This window comes from Branchiostoma belcheri, unplaced genomic scaffold, assembly GCF_001625305.1.
Source record: "Branchiostoma belcheri isolate BF01 breed outbred unplaced genomic scaffold, Haploidv18h27 scaffold22, whole genome shotgun sequence".
NCBI lineage: Eukaryota > Metazoa > Chordata > Leptocardii > Amphioxiformes > Branchiostomatidae > Branchiostoma > Branchiostoma belcheri.
The window spans coordinates 2,029,307-2,044,837 of record NW_017803713.1 but is presented as its reverse complement, the minus strand read 5'-3'; the positions used below and the strand labels follow the sequence as shown (position 1 = coordinate 2,044,837).

The window sequence follows — 15,531 nt, the reverse complement described above, 5'->3', positions numbered from 1 at the left end:
ATTATGAAACTTTTCCTTGAGCTAGACTGAGGCTTAAACTTGACATTAACTAGACTGATGATTGATATTTTTCTGGACTGTTGGTAGCCAAAGAAAGAAATGCTGACTATGATGTTTGATGGGCAAACATCTTTTTCAAACAAACACTCAACAATCAGTGGATATGAATAGATGAGTGGGTCATTAATCACTGTTTGCAAACATTGCAGACAGTTCCAAGAGATTTCATTTTACTTTAGCTTGATAAGCTGTTTTGGAGGGTGAAGGACCTGAGACTTGTTATGGATCAGTCTAAAGTCTCCTGTTGTGCTTTATCGTACTTAATCCTGGCCCTTATGCCTGGGGAGGTGGAGTCGGTGGTATGCTGCCAGGTGTGTTGCCTCCTAGTCATGCCATGTGCTTAGTACAATGCCTAATTGACAAATGGGCAATATTTTCGAAGTCGATTACTCAGCAAAATGACAGTTTTGTTCTACGTTTCACATTTCGTGTGGCATAATTACATCATATCATACGCATAGCAGATTGATAAAAAAACATCTATCTCTGGGTAATACTATTCCTTTATAAATTGGATTCCAGAAGGAACAATTAAATAAACTGTTGCAACTTTACAAATGACAACTAAGCTACTTGACAGTGCTATACTAACACATTCAAAGTGTTTAATATACGTTTTAATGCACTACGATAACAGACCTTTCTGACAGCTTTGATAAACAGTTTTACCATTGTAAAGCTGTCCTGTATTATATAGGTGTATCACACATGTGTAACTTGATGTTTAAGACACTGTTTCCTGCCAGGAAAAATACTGAAATATGATGGTTAAATGATCTTCAGCCAGCTGCTAACTGTATGATTATTTAAAAGGTCAACAAAGACTTTATGCCTCCCATTGAGGGCTATTTTTCCCGTATTCAACAGACAAAACTCAGATAGTTACCAAGGAGATCTAGTCGTTTCTGGTAAATGTAGGAGTCAGCACACAAACTTGTGTAAACTTTACAAGCACATGTAGCAGCATGTGACAAACAAAGGTAGCTACAAACAAATGACACACTTATGGTCTGGATACCATGGCAGTTGTTGCATTAGGGAAAGCAACCAAGGTATTCAGGAAAGCAGGGATTGGTTGTGTAATTGGTGTAACCGCCTGACCTTATTATTTCACGTGGGCATGCACATGTATTCCTGAACATGTTAAATGTATGTTGCTCCTAACAACTGCCAACAATACAAGACAAATCAGTGTTACTAAAAGCACAGAACTTTTTTTACCTTTATGATATGCTATGATAATATTACATTTTGTTTATATATGTATGACAGGATTATGTGCATGTGTGACTGCAGTTTTGGGTTTGTGTATGTGGGTAGGGGTGTGTGTGGGGGAAGGTGTAGGGTGTGGGATGTGTGTGTTGTGTGTGTGTGCACATACACGTGCCTCTAGGTGTGTTTGTGGTAAATGTGTGTGCATGATTGTGTGCACAATTACATGCACATGTTGCGTGCATGATTGCATGCACACATATACATGTATAACATATATAATAACGCATATCATATACATTTCATAATAAAGGTGTTGCAACAGTGGAGATACAAATAAGCAATTAAATGCTCCTCCTATCGTCCTGTTGTATTACTGCAAAATGCATTTGAATGACTTGGGAAAAAGTGCATTGTCAGTACTACAGTTTCTGTCTGCAACAGCAATACAGCATTGCCATTCATTTATTTCCAATGTCTTACCATACTCATATCATACTCATGATGGTAAGAGTTTTTTTTTGCTTCTTCTTGCAAAATGTGGTGCTGTGGACACATATGAAAGTTAGATTATTCACAGTTTGGCCTATTGTTTTGTTTTCAAACAGCACCATTGACCCAGGGATTGGATGAAGCATAATTCTGCGAAGTCTGTTAGAAAGTGGTTTGGTGTATGTGGTTTTCTAGTTTTCACTAATTTTTTCTGTAAAACATTTTTCATGTTTTAAATGCAAGCTTAGAACATTTAATTCAACCAAAGAGGTGCCCCTTATAACCTCCTTGATGCAACAAGACTATTTTGGTGGTGAATCCATTAGTGATGATACAAACAATGTATCTAGTTTGGCCTGATCTTCATCTCTGTATGCTTCAGAGAGTAGTTATTTCCCAACCACGGCTGCCAGTTGATTCCATCAGCAAAGGACTGGTGGGCACCAGCGTGGTACTGCCCATTCAGGTTGGACCTGTGACAGATGCGGTCTCCGTACCACCATGCTCCCTGGTACCTGTCAGCACAGTCGTAACCATGCTGCTCGTTGTCTCTGTCCTTGGTGGAGAAGTACATGTTGTTGTGGTTGGCCATGCCATCACCTGTACCAGAACAACAGATTAAAGTATCCTGTGGGTTATAAAGTCTCAGTCTGTCCATCTAAAATCAGTTACACATGTCAATTGCTCATATCATTGTAACTAGTTATTTTATGCTTGTGAGGGACAAGACTCCAATCTGAATTAATTTTGCAGTTTTGTATATGCAGAGGTCTTGAAAATCCCAAACATGTATCTCTATTAATCTGTGAAAGGATAATTGGTCACTTACCTGCAGTTCCAGAGTATCCCTGAATGGTTAGCTTGTACTTGTGCATCTCATCCTCAACCCTGAACAGGCTGTACTCTGCAAAGGTTGCGTTGTTGTCAAAGTCCTCCAGATCCACCCTCAGCTCATACATGCCCTGGGATGTCAGTCGGTGGAGGTTGTCATTGCCTGTGGTATTGAAGAATACAACGACAAAGTAGACATTTCCAACTAAAAGATAGAGTTAGTGTCAGGGACTTTTAGACTCAACCACAAGTCATCACTTGTGGCTGAGTTAAGTTGCAAGGTTTGTGGTCGAAACACATGTCAGGTCATAGCTGTAACTTTGATATTAGCTATTATATAATCTATTATGAAATAAAGACTTGCTTGTATGTATTTTACATTCAATCATTTGAGGATGTTTGTGATATACACATGTATCACCTTTGTATGATGAAGTACAAATTGTATGGAAGTGCAGAAGAAAAAGCTGGATAAAGGACAGATGACTCTGTACCTAGCCAGAACTCTCCCCTCAGGTCTCCGAACCCTGTCTTATATGCCTGCCAGTTCAGGTAGAAATCCACTGATCCATCCTGTCGCTTTTGGAAGACCTGAAATAGATATCAGTACAATGAACAGCCAATTGAATATAGCATTCTCTAAGATGGAAAAGTCTGATTCTGTTTTGTGGCTATTATATCATATGTAGTACAATTGTATCTGGAAGAAGTCATCCTTAAAATCAAATACTGTACAGAATCTGATATACCATTCAGTCAGCAGTTTGACTTCCAATCTGAAGTAACTTGTGTAAGTACCGTCCATCCGCCCCCATCGGTGTCCATGTCACAGTACACATGGACAGGGCTCTTCCCCCCTCCATCTGGGTAGATGGTGTAGACTCCACTGGTGGTGTGGCCAGTACTTAGCAGCTCCAGGCAGTCACGGGGGCCGTTCACTTTGTCTGAGAAGTAAGAACCAAAATAACCTCAAAATATATTTTCAGAATACACTCCTGTGATGATTAACCACATCTAATAACATGATAGAAATTATATAGACCCAATACACTGTATATGAATTATATAATAGGGTCAGTATGCATCTTAGGGTCAGTATGCATTTCAAAATGTATCAAGATTATACATGTACATGTACATGCATGTAACCAAGGATATGTCCTTGACGTAACATTTATCCTTTCTCTCCTCTCCTCATTGTTACTAACAAGTAATGTAACTGTCTTATCCTTGTTCCATGTCACCCAACATGTGTACACACATTCACAAGAGCCAATTACTGTTGAATAGATTGGTCATAGTAATTTTACATGGGCCATATTGAACTTCTGCTAGTGCAATACACTTTATTACCTTCGCCAAGAAGGTTATGTTTTCAGTAGCGTTTGTCCGTCTGTTTGTCTGTCTGTTTGTCTGTCTGTTTGTTTGTCTGTGAACAGCATAACTCAAGAAGCTTTATATGTATTGTCATGAAACTTGGTATGTGGGTAGGTCTTGATGAGACCTAGAAATGATTAGATTTTGGGCCCCCTAGCGACTTTTGTTGGTACTGCAGCAGAACTTCCGGTTTTGATATCTCGCGATCTAGAGGTACTAGGGTCACGAACTTTGGTTGGTAGATAGCTCTTGGGGTAGGGAAGAAGTGACATGAGTTTGGGCCCCCTAGCAGCTTGTTCTGGAACTGCAGGTGCGTTTCTTGAAAAATCTCCGAAGGTGCATTACCCAAGAACCGGTTGACGGATTGTCATGATTTTTGGTATGTGGGTAGCTGAAGTGATGCTTCACATAATCAGATGACAATTATGCAAATCATGAGCTAATTTGCATAATTAATGAGGAAATTCTATAAATCTGCTTTGTTCGATAATAGGACTATGAAATACTTGTGACATGTAATTGAGAACGAGAAAAACATCAGAGGTTATTGATTATGTAAATAAAGACCTAATTTGCATAATTAATGGGAAATTGTTATGATTTCATACTTGTAATTGCTGGGAATTTCATACTTGCCGCATTTGGAAGTTAAGTGAAGGTGAACATCAATGAAGATAATTTATTCACATTATGACCTCATTTGCATAATTTATGAGGAAGTACTAGAATAGCCTATTTTGTTAAGATAAGGCTGCCATTGGGTGGAGAATATGAGCAACTGATGTAATCCATGCAAATGACGCTCTTATTTGCGAAATCAACTATTAAAATTGTATAATTCGTCAACCCCAAGGGTTAACATCATTTGGCGAAGGTATGAGATCGTGGAACTCTTGTTTCATTTTAAATTATATACATTTTTATTTTAGGGACATTCATTGGGGAAAATGCAGGAAAAACTACTAAAACCGAGCTGTTAATGGATTCTTACTGGCCAGTTGTGTCAGGAGAGCCTGCATCTCTGTAATGGTGTTGTACTGCTGTTGTATATGGGCAGCTTGTTGCTGTATGGTTCCCTGGAGCTGCTGTAAAGATGCTGCCTGCTGTTGAATGGTGCTGTCTTGCTGTTCCATCAGGGCATCCTGGTGGGTGACAGTAGTCTGAAGGGTAGCCAATGCTGCCCTCAGGTCCTGTTCAGCAAGATACTGGAAGCACATGATATTTAACTTTTCAAGTGTCAAGGACTGATTTTATTATTCAATTCAAGGCCTGTAACTCAAAAGTTGGTGATGATTTGATTGGCTATGGTGGTACACATGATGTTAAGTTGTGTGTAACAATATTTGGTACTTTTAATTTGGAAAATAGACATGGCTTGGCATGTATATAGTTAAAGCTTTTTATTAGACTCGAAGCTTTTCATGAGACCAAGTTCCTGAGGAATGCAAAGATTCTGAAGAACTTTTAGTATGTATACATGTGTACATAATTATCCCATCTGTTGTATCCCAACACTTACAGCACTCTGCTCATTCTGATTTAGTTCATTCACTTGGACCTGTAGATCAACAGTCTTGTCCTGTAGCTCCTGTACGGCTGTCTCCAGGTGGCCCTGTGTGTGCAGCAGGTTTTCCAAGGCCTCGGCAGAGCATGTCGACGTGCACTGGGTCATTTCAGGGTGACAGTGTTGAAAAAGTGTGTCAGTCATCGACTATGAAGTAACAGGACTTCTACACAACCTATAGCTGGTACAATTAGTCAATCTTTTTCGCGAGATTATTCATACATTGTACACACACACACATACACACACTTTTACATGTATCGGCTGTTCATGGATATTTCATTCTTTGCCTATCTTAGAAATCCTGTGCTGGTAATACCCATCTGCCCATTCCCTGTCAGTTTGCAACCTTTATTTTGTTTCTTTGTTATAAAGCATAACTGCCATGACAAAACACTAAAGAGAAAACACTTAAAATACCTTGGATTACACTCAGGTACTTACAGAGGCTGTTGGATCAGCTTCCCCTGTCTCCCTCAGCCTGTTCCTGTCCACTTTAGGGACAGCTTCATAGCTGACATCTACCAACAGAAGGAATGATATAAGCACTACAGCTTTGGGTGCCATCTTAGTGAAGTGTATGCTACTTCAATGTTTAGATACTGGTAGGAATGTGGTTACTGTATCAACTGATTTTTACAGGCCTGAAAATAAAACATTTTTGTACTATAATAGTCATTTTTCCTACTATATAGCTCAGTTTAATTTAATTAATCATTCTGTTTGGAAGTGGGATGTAGTAATATAGCATACAATAGCTGTATGTATTTGATTGTGATGTGGTATTTTCCTTCTTTCAACTTTGCAGTAGTATACAGAAAATACAGTAACAATATGTTGACTCTTGCTGGGCGAAGGTTGCTACTAACAGTAATTGTTCATATATAAATGGTTGACTTATTTTAATGAGCTTTGATCAGTGACCTTACCTCATGTTTTGAAAGTGAAGCATATGTTAACTTAGCAAAGTTTAGGTACATGATTGTGTCAAATTTCTGGCCTTTTGCTCACATGTTGCCTAGAACTGATTGGTCATCATAAACCATCATTAATGATACATTATGTATATCAAAATTCATATGAAATTAAATTATCTGTGTGTCCCAAAGCTGTAGAAATTGCCAGATGACCTAATTCTTTCCCTCTCACTCAGTGATACAAGACTTGATATTAAAAAAGTAGGTCATCACATGATAAATTATATGCTTATTGTAGCCTGAAGCTGTTAATAACACTGTCTCCCATTTATTCCAGGTGGAGAACTTTTTTTGCCTAGGCTCCCCCCTGGCTGTGTTCCTGTGTCTGAGGGGGGTCCGTGCTCAGGGGGTTGGCACTCTGGAGCACATCATACCTGCAAACCTCTGCAAGAGGCTCTTTAACATCTTCCATCCAGCAGACCCAGTGGTAGGTACTACCTCTGAAAATTCTCTACTCTTGAGGTAGCTTTTTGGCACCAAGTTTAAATTTGGATTTTGTTATGGAAAATGCCTAGAGGACAAAACCTGCTTTCTCTTCCAGCCATTTCTGAAAATGGTATATTCTTCTGTACCCAGATGGAAAATTGTTAGATTGAAAAGCTTTATAAGAGAGAGACAATACAGTAGAGCAGTTTTGGGACATAGTTCAGATGCAGTCTGTGTAACGATTCCTTTTCCAATTATGACCAGGCTTACAGGATCGAGCCCCTCATCCTCAGACATTACGCCGGCATCCAGCCACAACTCATCCACAACCACAGCCAGTCTGCCCTCCCACTGTACTGTGACATCAAACCTGTGGCCTTCAAGAACGCCAAAGAACAGCAACTGGTCGATAAAGGTCAGTAAGTGGTCCATATAGTGCATAACTTGGGCATTTGCTATTGCAAGAATGAATTTATCATCTTTTTGACCGGACCTGACTGGTCTTCTTCAGGATATCTGACTCAATTGCTCATGTCAGGACAGATGACCTTATCCTTCTCCCTGTTGGCACCAAAGTGGTATTGGTTATGGGGTTAGGCAACAGGGACAAGGTTATGGAAGTTTAATGTGATCAATTGGAAAATGGTGACTCTGCACCATGGTTGGTTTACATCTGCTTCTGAATCAGTAGTCACTACCCACCAGGTACCAACTAAGAGGCAGACATTGACTTATAAGGAATAGTATGGCAGTGAAGGTTAGACATCCAGGTAATAAGATAGTTACTCAAGCAACTGGATATGATTTTGATAATATCCTGACAAAGGCTAAGAGAAACTGCAAAGATTCTGCATGAAAACTGTGGTAAGGGTCAAGGATCATAGTTGTACATGTACCAAAATAAGAGTAGAACAAGTGTTGAAGTTACCAGAAAACTAAGTTAAGTAAGATAGTAACTGAATGTCTCAGTGATATTGAATCTGTTTGATGATTTAGGTGCATCTGCAGGGCAGGAAAATGGTAATGGATCAGGCAGTGGCAGTTCCACACCTCTGGAACCAATGTCACCATTACATGGGGCTGAGATGGCTGATGGGAAGAAAGATCAAGAGTCTACACTGGTACAAGGTAAGTACTAATCTCATGGTCATATGATTATTTGTTAAATTGCACATTATAAGTATATGCTAGGGCTAGTATTTGCTATGATGATATCTACAAGGTAGTACAATGTCAAAGAAGAAGAACTACAATGTATATAATTGTGAATCAGACCCAAAGAAGATAATAAACTAGAGTATATTATTAACTTGAATTATCATGCTGATGATGGCCTTTCATGTCAATTGTTCAAGACTTAAGACAGCGTGTTTGCTTGTCTGTGCTGTGCAGGTGCCTTGAGCCTGTGGTCCAAGTGGAGTGGTAGGTCAGACACTCCTAAAGAGCTGCAGGTGCTGCTGGAGGGAGAGCTGGAGTCAGGGCCGACTGTGGCCTTCAGCAGTATGGACATCGTAGACAGCACAGGTGTGTGTGAGCATGACATCAGGATTTTAATCATGTTTTAGTTATTCAAGAATCTAGTTACCAAGTGTAACAATATCAGAATAACTTATCATAAATTGAAAGTCATGCAGGCACACACATCTTAGCAGCAGTTATGGAACATAAATACTGCATGCCCAGTGGTCCTTTTATGGTGGTTCGATTTACGTGGCATAAAAACATAATGTGTGTTCCAATCGGAAGGCAATCTCACTCCATTACTGATATGTGGACCATAAAGGTGGGAACAGCTGGTGCTGGGGGTGGGGGTGGAGCCGGCCTTGGTTAGGGGCCATGCAGAGGTCATATCTAACAAATGGCTGGTCTGTTTAGGAGCCTTTTTTTACAAACTGGCCATGAACGCAATACATGCGTCTGTGCGGATCCACCACGCTGTAGCAATAGCTGGTTGAATGACTAATATCATATCACCACAGCCTTGCTTGTCTTAAAAGGGCCTGGTTTGGGCAAGGACCCCTTGATGTAGCTCATCATTCTAGCCGATGTTCTACCCATTCTTCCTTTCTGTTCTGCTACTGACAAGTAGCATTCTCATTTAAACAAGTAACCTTATTAAATGCACATGATGGTTTATGATGCTCTGCACACATGCTATAACAGACTTCAGCTTGCTGCTATTTTGTCTCCCTGTCTACATCTTCCCTATAGTGTCCTTTCCTCTGGCTGGATACAGATATTCGCTGACAGGTATTGTGGAGTTCTTTCGTTTGCATGTATTCAGCTGGTCGTTGAAACTGGCACAGATTCACTTGCTACACATATTTGTCCTTGGGAGCCGTTTTAGATGAGGGATATGGTTAGGAGAGTTATTGAGATGAAGGGTATTCTGATACATGGAGGTCGTTATATTAGAATGAAAAATTTCCTCAATATATTCTCCACAGCTTAGTCTTGTAAACTTGTACTGGACAAATAACTCAGTCATCTTGGCACTCCTACATTGATGATGTGTCTGTCTCTAACATGCTGTTTCTGTCTCTACTTCTCTCTGTGCCTCTGCTCAGACGATGACGTGCTGGCTGACACAGACACAGGTACAGAAGATATATAAGACAAACACTCTCAGAGTTTGCTGACATTATTTCTGACAATTATGAAGAAACTGTCCTTTAAAAATCTTGAAAAAAAGCCTGATGCTACGTTCTTAGAGATGTATTGTAGCTTGCATCTTTTTGAGATTAGACATCTTATCTTACTCAGTCTGTTTCTCCTTCCTCTGCATCTGCTCTTCCCAACAGAGGACCCCTCCCTGCCAGGTAGGGCTGGAGGTTAATCATGTGGTGTTACTTTCTCTTTAAGTGCAACTCATGGATATTTTCAAAATGCATGGAATCCCCCTTGAACACCCTTTAATTGGAAAAATTGCACTTCGAATGAACATTTGAACCAACATACTGCCATTGGAACATGCACATCACTGAGTCTTAATGGTACATGTATGTATTTGACAACTAAGACATTTACTTTGTTTTAGCAGTGTTCTTGTGATTTACAGTTATCTGTTTGTTTCTTGTAACACATGTGGTCATCAAACCACCATCAAAATCACATAATAACCCATAATAGTTTTAAGCATGCACCATATTGTCACGTCCATAAAAGATTTTTTTATAGATACATTGTATCTGTATCTATGTATCATATGGGATGTCATATGGACATTGATACATACTACCCTCTTATCCCTTCCATGTTATTTTCATTAATCAAAACCTTAAGTTGAAGGTGCTCCACTCTAATATCCAATCTCCAATAAATCATTTGTAAGCCTTCTCTATGCCAGAAACATGTTACATTGTGTGTACAAGGTTTTATTACATCACAATACTAATAACACACATTACCCACAGTTGCTCATTAAGTTTCCCACATTGTTAAATGCAACAACTATCATTTGGAATAACTACAGAATTGAAGGATATTTATGTGTGCACTGAAATTTCCATAAAATAAGGACCTAATTGTTGCACATGCTATTTCAAATTTTGTGCAGATGCTTACAAATGACTTTTCCCCCCTTCAGAGTTGGAGCACCGTATTGACTATGTGTTGCGGGAAGGTCGTGTGGAGAGTCGCTACATCTCAGCCATTACGTCGCACACGTCCTACTGGGTTTCCCGCGATGTCGCGCTGTTCCTCCTGATGCACATGTACCCTCCGCAGGCCATGAAGATGTGATGTATACGACAGTCATGATAACAGCAACCAAGACACAGGCCGGATTTTATATCATAATGAGCTTTAAGCAAGAATAAGAACGTGCAGAGTCTGCTTTGGGCCTCAAACAATCAAACATTACATAACACACATTCTCGAAGATGCAATGCACTATCTCTACAATTATAGTATAAAATGTACAAAACCTCTCTACAGAATGGTTAATGTCTTTTATGTAACAGCTTTCACAACTATTATTTGTCTTCACGTGCTACAATGTTAAGGGATTTCTGTAAGCAATATTAAATGGTGAAAAGACACAATCTTTCTACAAGGGAAGGTACAACATGCTTCTGTGTGAATCAAAATACATGTGGTCTAATATAAAAAAACTATAAATCAGCTTTAAACATACAATTTACCAAGTTTCTATCAGCATGTTAATAATTATTGTAATACTTCTGTTAATAGTCATCATCATTCCTGATATCACCCAACTTTCTTGCCACCTAAATACTTGAATGTACTTGAATACAGAAAAGCACTGAATATGTTGCACTGGTTGTTGGGAGTCACAAAAACGGCTGCATCTCTTCTTTCTACACAGAAAAGTGCAATAACTGGATGCTATTATAGCTATTAAAACCATGGAAATTTCAACAAACCTGTAAAGAAAGTGACGACTTTTTTGTATATGTTGTATATGTCGAGTGTAATGTAAATGGTTATTAAAAGATGACAATTTAGTTTGCTCATACAGTCTGCCATAAGAGAAATCTATGGCAAATCTTTCTATGAAACATACATTCATATCATTTATGTGTATACCTTTAGTTTATGTAATCAGCTTTTGAAAATTAGATCTATAATAGATACTTCTACAGATGAATGTTATGTTGCAGTGCTAGTTATGTTAATTGTAGTAATCACAAGTCTGTATGCTTCTGCTCTGCTTTGTCCTGTCCTGACCTGTTCTGTCCTGTTCTGTCCTGTTCTGTCCTGTTCTGTCCTGTTCTGTTCTGTTCTGTTTTGTTCTGTTGGGAAAAAAGGGAAAAAACAAGATTATCTCATTTCCAATTTATACACATGGTATGCAAGTAACTCTCAACCTTTGGTGTCCATGCAATCATCTCATTAAAGGAATCTAGGAATGGTACAGCCTTTGTGTTGTCTGTAATAGCAGCATTTCAATACAGAAATTGACTTAATGAATCTCTTTTTGCAAGAATTTTTAAAGGAAACTGTAGCATGGTGTGGTGCAAGTGTGTGGGTTTTAAAACTCTTGAACAAGAGGAGAATTGTTACTGGCTTATCTTTTACCTGAACATTTGTAATACCAATGAGCTTTGGTAATTTGGTAATACTTAAGACTGGAATGTGCAGTGCTTTATATGACAATCAAATAAACATTACTGTGCCTTCCATGGTTTAGATTTTAATAGAAGGTAAATGTTAATAACCATTGCAACCTAGGACTTCCTTCAAACAGGAAACCACATAGACGAACACATAGTTGAAGGCATCAAATATGTCAGCAGTTAAAATGATCGTAGGCAAACTGAATAAAATTATGAAAATGACCCAATAATGGTGTTTGTTTAATTTTTTGCTGTTATATGGAATTATATGGATGCTCTAGAGAGAATCAAGACAGAGAATCAAGGCAGGTTCACTTGCCTGGGTGCCATCTGATTTGTAATGGCAAACCCGAAAAAAAAATCAATTTTTCGGTTTGCCGTTACAAATCGGATGGTACCCAAGCAACAGGTTCACCCCTCCCCCTGCCATGGCCATCGATTTTGAATTTCACAGTTGACTACAAAGTTCTGTCATCGGACAACTTGCCATTGAAGGTCGGCATTGATCTTGTTAGTTGTTAGTGGTACAGAAATGGCTGACTTAGTTTTCCTCCATTATTATTGATGAGGCAGATTACCTTTGGGAGATGGAAATGGGGACCGACATCTGCTGCTATTGTTGAGATATAACAACATCAAAGTTTGGTCTTACCAAGCACAGCATTGGGATTGGGAGTTAGATTCACAAATGTGCACACAAGGCTGAACCTCAGTCTTCAGAAAAACCCGCAGAACAATTATTAGTCACCTGACATCAGGAAGTGTCAAGACGACAGTCAAAATGAAAGGAAGATGACATGCAGCTAAGCTTGGCAACATCTATGAAGAAAAGTCACCGTCATCGTTAGAACATTTAAATAAAACATTAGAACATTTCTGTCGATGGGGAGTTGAAATTACAGCTCGTCAGATTTGTCAATTGGAATGATTTCTTACATCCTCATACCCTTCATTAGTTCACGTCTTTTTGATTTACAAGTTAATATAGTCTGTGCGCATGACATGATATTTCATGTTATGTCACTGAAATTACGACTTGTCACAAAGACCTCGTGGGACGTATTAAAGCATACACGTACATATCAGGGCGCAGGTCAATGACCATTAGCAAATTGTGAGTAGATGAAGCGCAAATACCGTGCACAGCGTAAAGGGAAACATAATGGGGTACGGGGAGTAAATCAAGGGTAGAATGAACATGACAGCATTAATGTACACAAACGATGCTCATTAGATTTTCACAATGGACCATCATACATCAGTAATAGTGATGCGGGTGTACATGATGTACCTAACATTGTCTGGAAGTAATTAAACACGTCACGCCCGGCAGGTGAAGCGGCCAGTGCACCCAAGTTTTAATCACCAATTTTTTTTATCATCAACATTTGATCGCCAGGTCGTTGACGTCTGAACCCCGTGTGATCCGCAAGTCTGTAGGATCAACTTCCGGTAAAATATAAAGGTTGTACTTACGCTAGACAATAGTCACGGTTTACTGCGCTCAAATGAATGATAGAACTCATCTGCTTCTTTACAAGATACCTTTCGTGTATTTCAACTACAATTCAGAGACACATAACCTTTATTAATTACAGTTACTTGAACCTTCGTTATAGATGGCGCCCTGGTGTATATTGCATATTGCTTGACGTCATCTCTATGAAGCCGTTACACATGAATGATATCCGGACCCAGGAGAGGGCGGGGCCGGTGCACCTGCGCCGCACGGGCTCGGCTTTCCCCACATCGGTACCGTCAGCAAGGCGCGAGAGATCACTGGTAACCATCGGGGCGAAAAGGCAAGGACAAAGCGAGCGGAAGAATCGTACAAGTTACACAAGTCACGCTATCGGTAGGTTTGTGCCTTATCTTGTTTGATATGATCACTACATTTTAGTGAGTCAGTGTAGTAGAAAATAACGAAATAGAACGACTTGAAAACAATGCCGCTGTCTTGTTAGCGTTGGTGTTCTCGTAGAACGTTAGAAGGTCGAGATAAGGACAAGAGGAATAGATCGTAAGAAAGTCGAGATAAGAATAAGGACGAAAGAAAGTGAAAACATTTTCGTCTTTAACGACAGGTACAATTCAGAAACATGCCTATGTAAAAGTATTGGTATTTCCTTACAAGCGCTCTCAACCGCACGACGAAATGCCCTTCCTGCCCCAGAAGGCTTTTACATGATAACACATCTATACCAAGTATCAATCAGAATCCGTTTGTGCATCCTACCAATCAAGATTAAACTTAAGATGAGAACGCTTTTGCATCAGGTTTGTGTATTTGCTAACGAAAGTCATCTCCTTTAGTTAATCTCACCGCATTAACGCCCATATCAACTCCATGGAAAAAGGCTTGAATAAAACAGATGCTATAGTTCATTAAGTTCACTTCAGAATCAAAGCCTTCTCTTGAGTCATCACGGTTAACGTTCCACAGACTTCTGCAAAGTCCCGTGTCCATGCAGGGAGGTATAAGAGAAAATAGTTCAAACTAACTTTTTCAACGGCATAGTTTTAGGACTGGGGGCAGTTTCCACCATCTTGCTCTTACATGCGTCGATGGACCCTAACGAAGAAACAATACATAACTGCACTCAAAAGTCAATACTAGTATCGCTTTGGAAAGTCGCCACCTCTCTCACTTTTCCTCTCATCGTCTCCAGAACCAGAAAGGGATTAAAACGTCTGCAATGTAGGAGACGATATGGATCTTTTTTAACCCTGTGTTAGATGCGTTTCATGTGGGGAAGAAATAAAACCTAGGATTATAATAAATGTGGTGCAGTGGGAAATGCAACATAGAATTGCGAAGCTTATTTGAGCAAAATTAATCAAACAACTAAACAAATCTTTCAAAAGTACTGTATAAGTAATTGGCCATACGTGATACTACATACCGGACCATTACAGGCAGCGTTAACACTTTTTCCGGCTCTAATTATAGCACCGATGCTGATTTTACTGCCGTCAGCGGTGCGTATCATGGTGCTGTTCATGGTGCTGATTTCGGACCTGTCCTTGGTGCTGATCACGGGCGTGTTCTGAATCTGTCCTGGTTTTACTGGAATTTTTCTCCAAAGTGTTGATGATGTGGCATCTGTGATACGACGTTTTTGCCTTTATCATGGCGATCTCAATAATTGGCGCAATGATAATATGTAACATACTTTTTCCTTTAAACTTTCCCAAAGGAAGTCGAGTTTTCGATCTAAGCAACTTCATCTAACCATTCAACGTAGCAAGCTTATTGATATCTATTCAATATCTATATCAAATAGCGATTAGGCAAGAGACGTTCTTCCGCTATTTCAGTCGCTGGTGAACTCCTGACAGGCGTGTACCCTGGTCATTACAGACGAATGGGAGGTCAATTGCAGCAGGTCAGCGGTTTAATTGAGTTCATGCCATATTTCTGGCAGCTGATGTAATCTGAGACCCAAACATACTTTATAGGGCACGCTTCGTGCCTTGGGGCTTGGAGTTTGGATGACAGGTTTATCAACCTTTC

The 15,531-nt window shown here is 39.5% G+C and overlaps 2 protein-coding genes across 4 annotated transcripts; one reads left to right on the top strand and one right to left on the bottom strand.

Annotated features, from left to right (window-relative positions):
• The first annotated feature begins 54 nt into the window (after positions 1-54).
• On the top strand, positions 55-12,240 carry LOC109470264 (phospholipase DDHD1-like). Of its 3 annotated transcripts, XM_019769139.1 has the most exons (9): positions 55-371; positions 6,791-6,940; positions 7,204-7,354; positions 7,936-8,067; positions 8,332-8,463; positions 9,151-9,189; positions 9,507-9,536; positions 9,741-9,758; positions 10,526-12,240. In XM_019769139.1, exons 1-9 carry the CDS (start codon positions 282-284, stop codon positions 10,678-10,680), a joined length of 897 nt encoding a protein of 298 aa, XP_019624698.1. In that variant the 5' UTR covers positions 55-281; the 3' UTR covers positions 10,681-12,240. The 3 variants fall into 3 exon arrangements, with proteins under 3 accessions (XP_019624698.1, XP_019624699.1, XP_019624700.1); XM_019769140.1 differs by lacking the exon at positions 9,151-9,189 and having other exon boundaries at positions 57-371; XM_019769141.1 differs by lacking the exons at positions 9,151-9,189; positions 9,507-9,536; positions 9,741-9,758 and having other exon boundaries at positions 167-371.
• On the bottom strand, positions 364-6,154 carry LOC109470258 (ficolin-2-like). Its single transcript, XM_019769127.1, has 7 exons — positions 5,981-6,154; positions 5,492-5,635; positions 4,964-5,177; positions 3,394-3,539; positions 3,090-3,186; positions 2,594-2,758; positions 364-2,364 (listed from the first exon to the last, which is right to left on the bottom strand). Exons 1-7 carry the CDS (start codon positions 6,101-6,103, stop codon positions 2,111-2,113), a joined length of 1,143 nt encoding a protein of 380 aa, XP_019624686.1. The 5' UTR covers positions 6,104-6,154; the 3' UTR covers positions 364-2,110.
• Positions 12,241-15,531: the final 3,291 nt, after the last annotated feature.

What these genes read in the sequence shown, in the direction of transcription:
- LOC109470258 (XM_019769127.1), bottom strand. Translation starts at nt 6,103, where the DNA reads ATGGCACCCAAAGCTGTAGTGCTTATATCATTCCTTCTGTTGGTAGAT. An exon ending in ATCAGAATGAGCAGAGTGCT is followed by an intron (nt 5,178 to 5,491) that starts GTAAGTGTTGGG and finishes ATGTGCTTCCAG; the next exon opens with TATCTTGCTGAACAGGACCT. An exon ending in TCTCCTGACACAACTGGCCA is followed by an intron (nt 3,540 to 4,963) that starts GTAAGAATCCAT and finishes CTTACTTCTCAG; the next exon opens with ACAAAGTGAACGGCCCCCGT.
- LOC109470264 (XM_019769139.1), top strand. Translation starts at nt 282, where the DNA reads ATGGATCAGTCTAAAGTCTCCTGTTGTGCTTTATCGTACTTAATCCTG. An exon ending in TCCATCCAGCAGACCCAGTG is followed by an intron (nt 6,941 to 7,203) that starts GTAGGTACTACC and finishes AATTATGACCAG; the next exon opens with GCTTACAGGATCGAGCCCCT. An exon ending in ACAGCAACTGGTCGATAAAG is followed by an intron (nt 7,355 to 7,935) that starts GTCAGTAAGTGG and finishes TTGATGATTTAG; the next exon opens with GTGCATCTGCAGGGCAGGAA.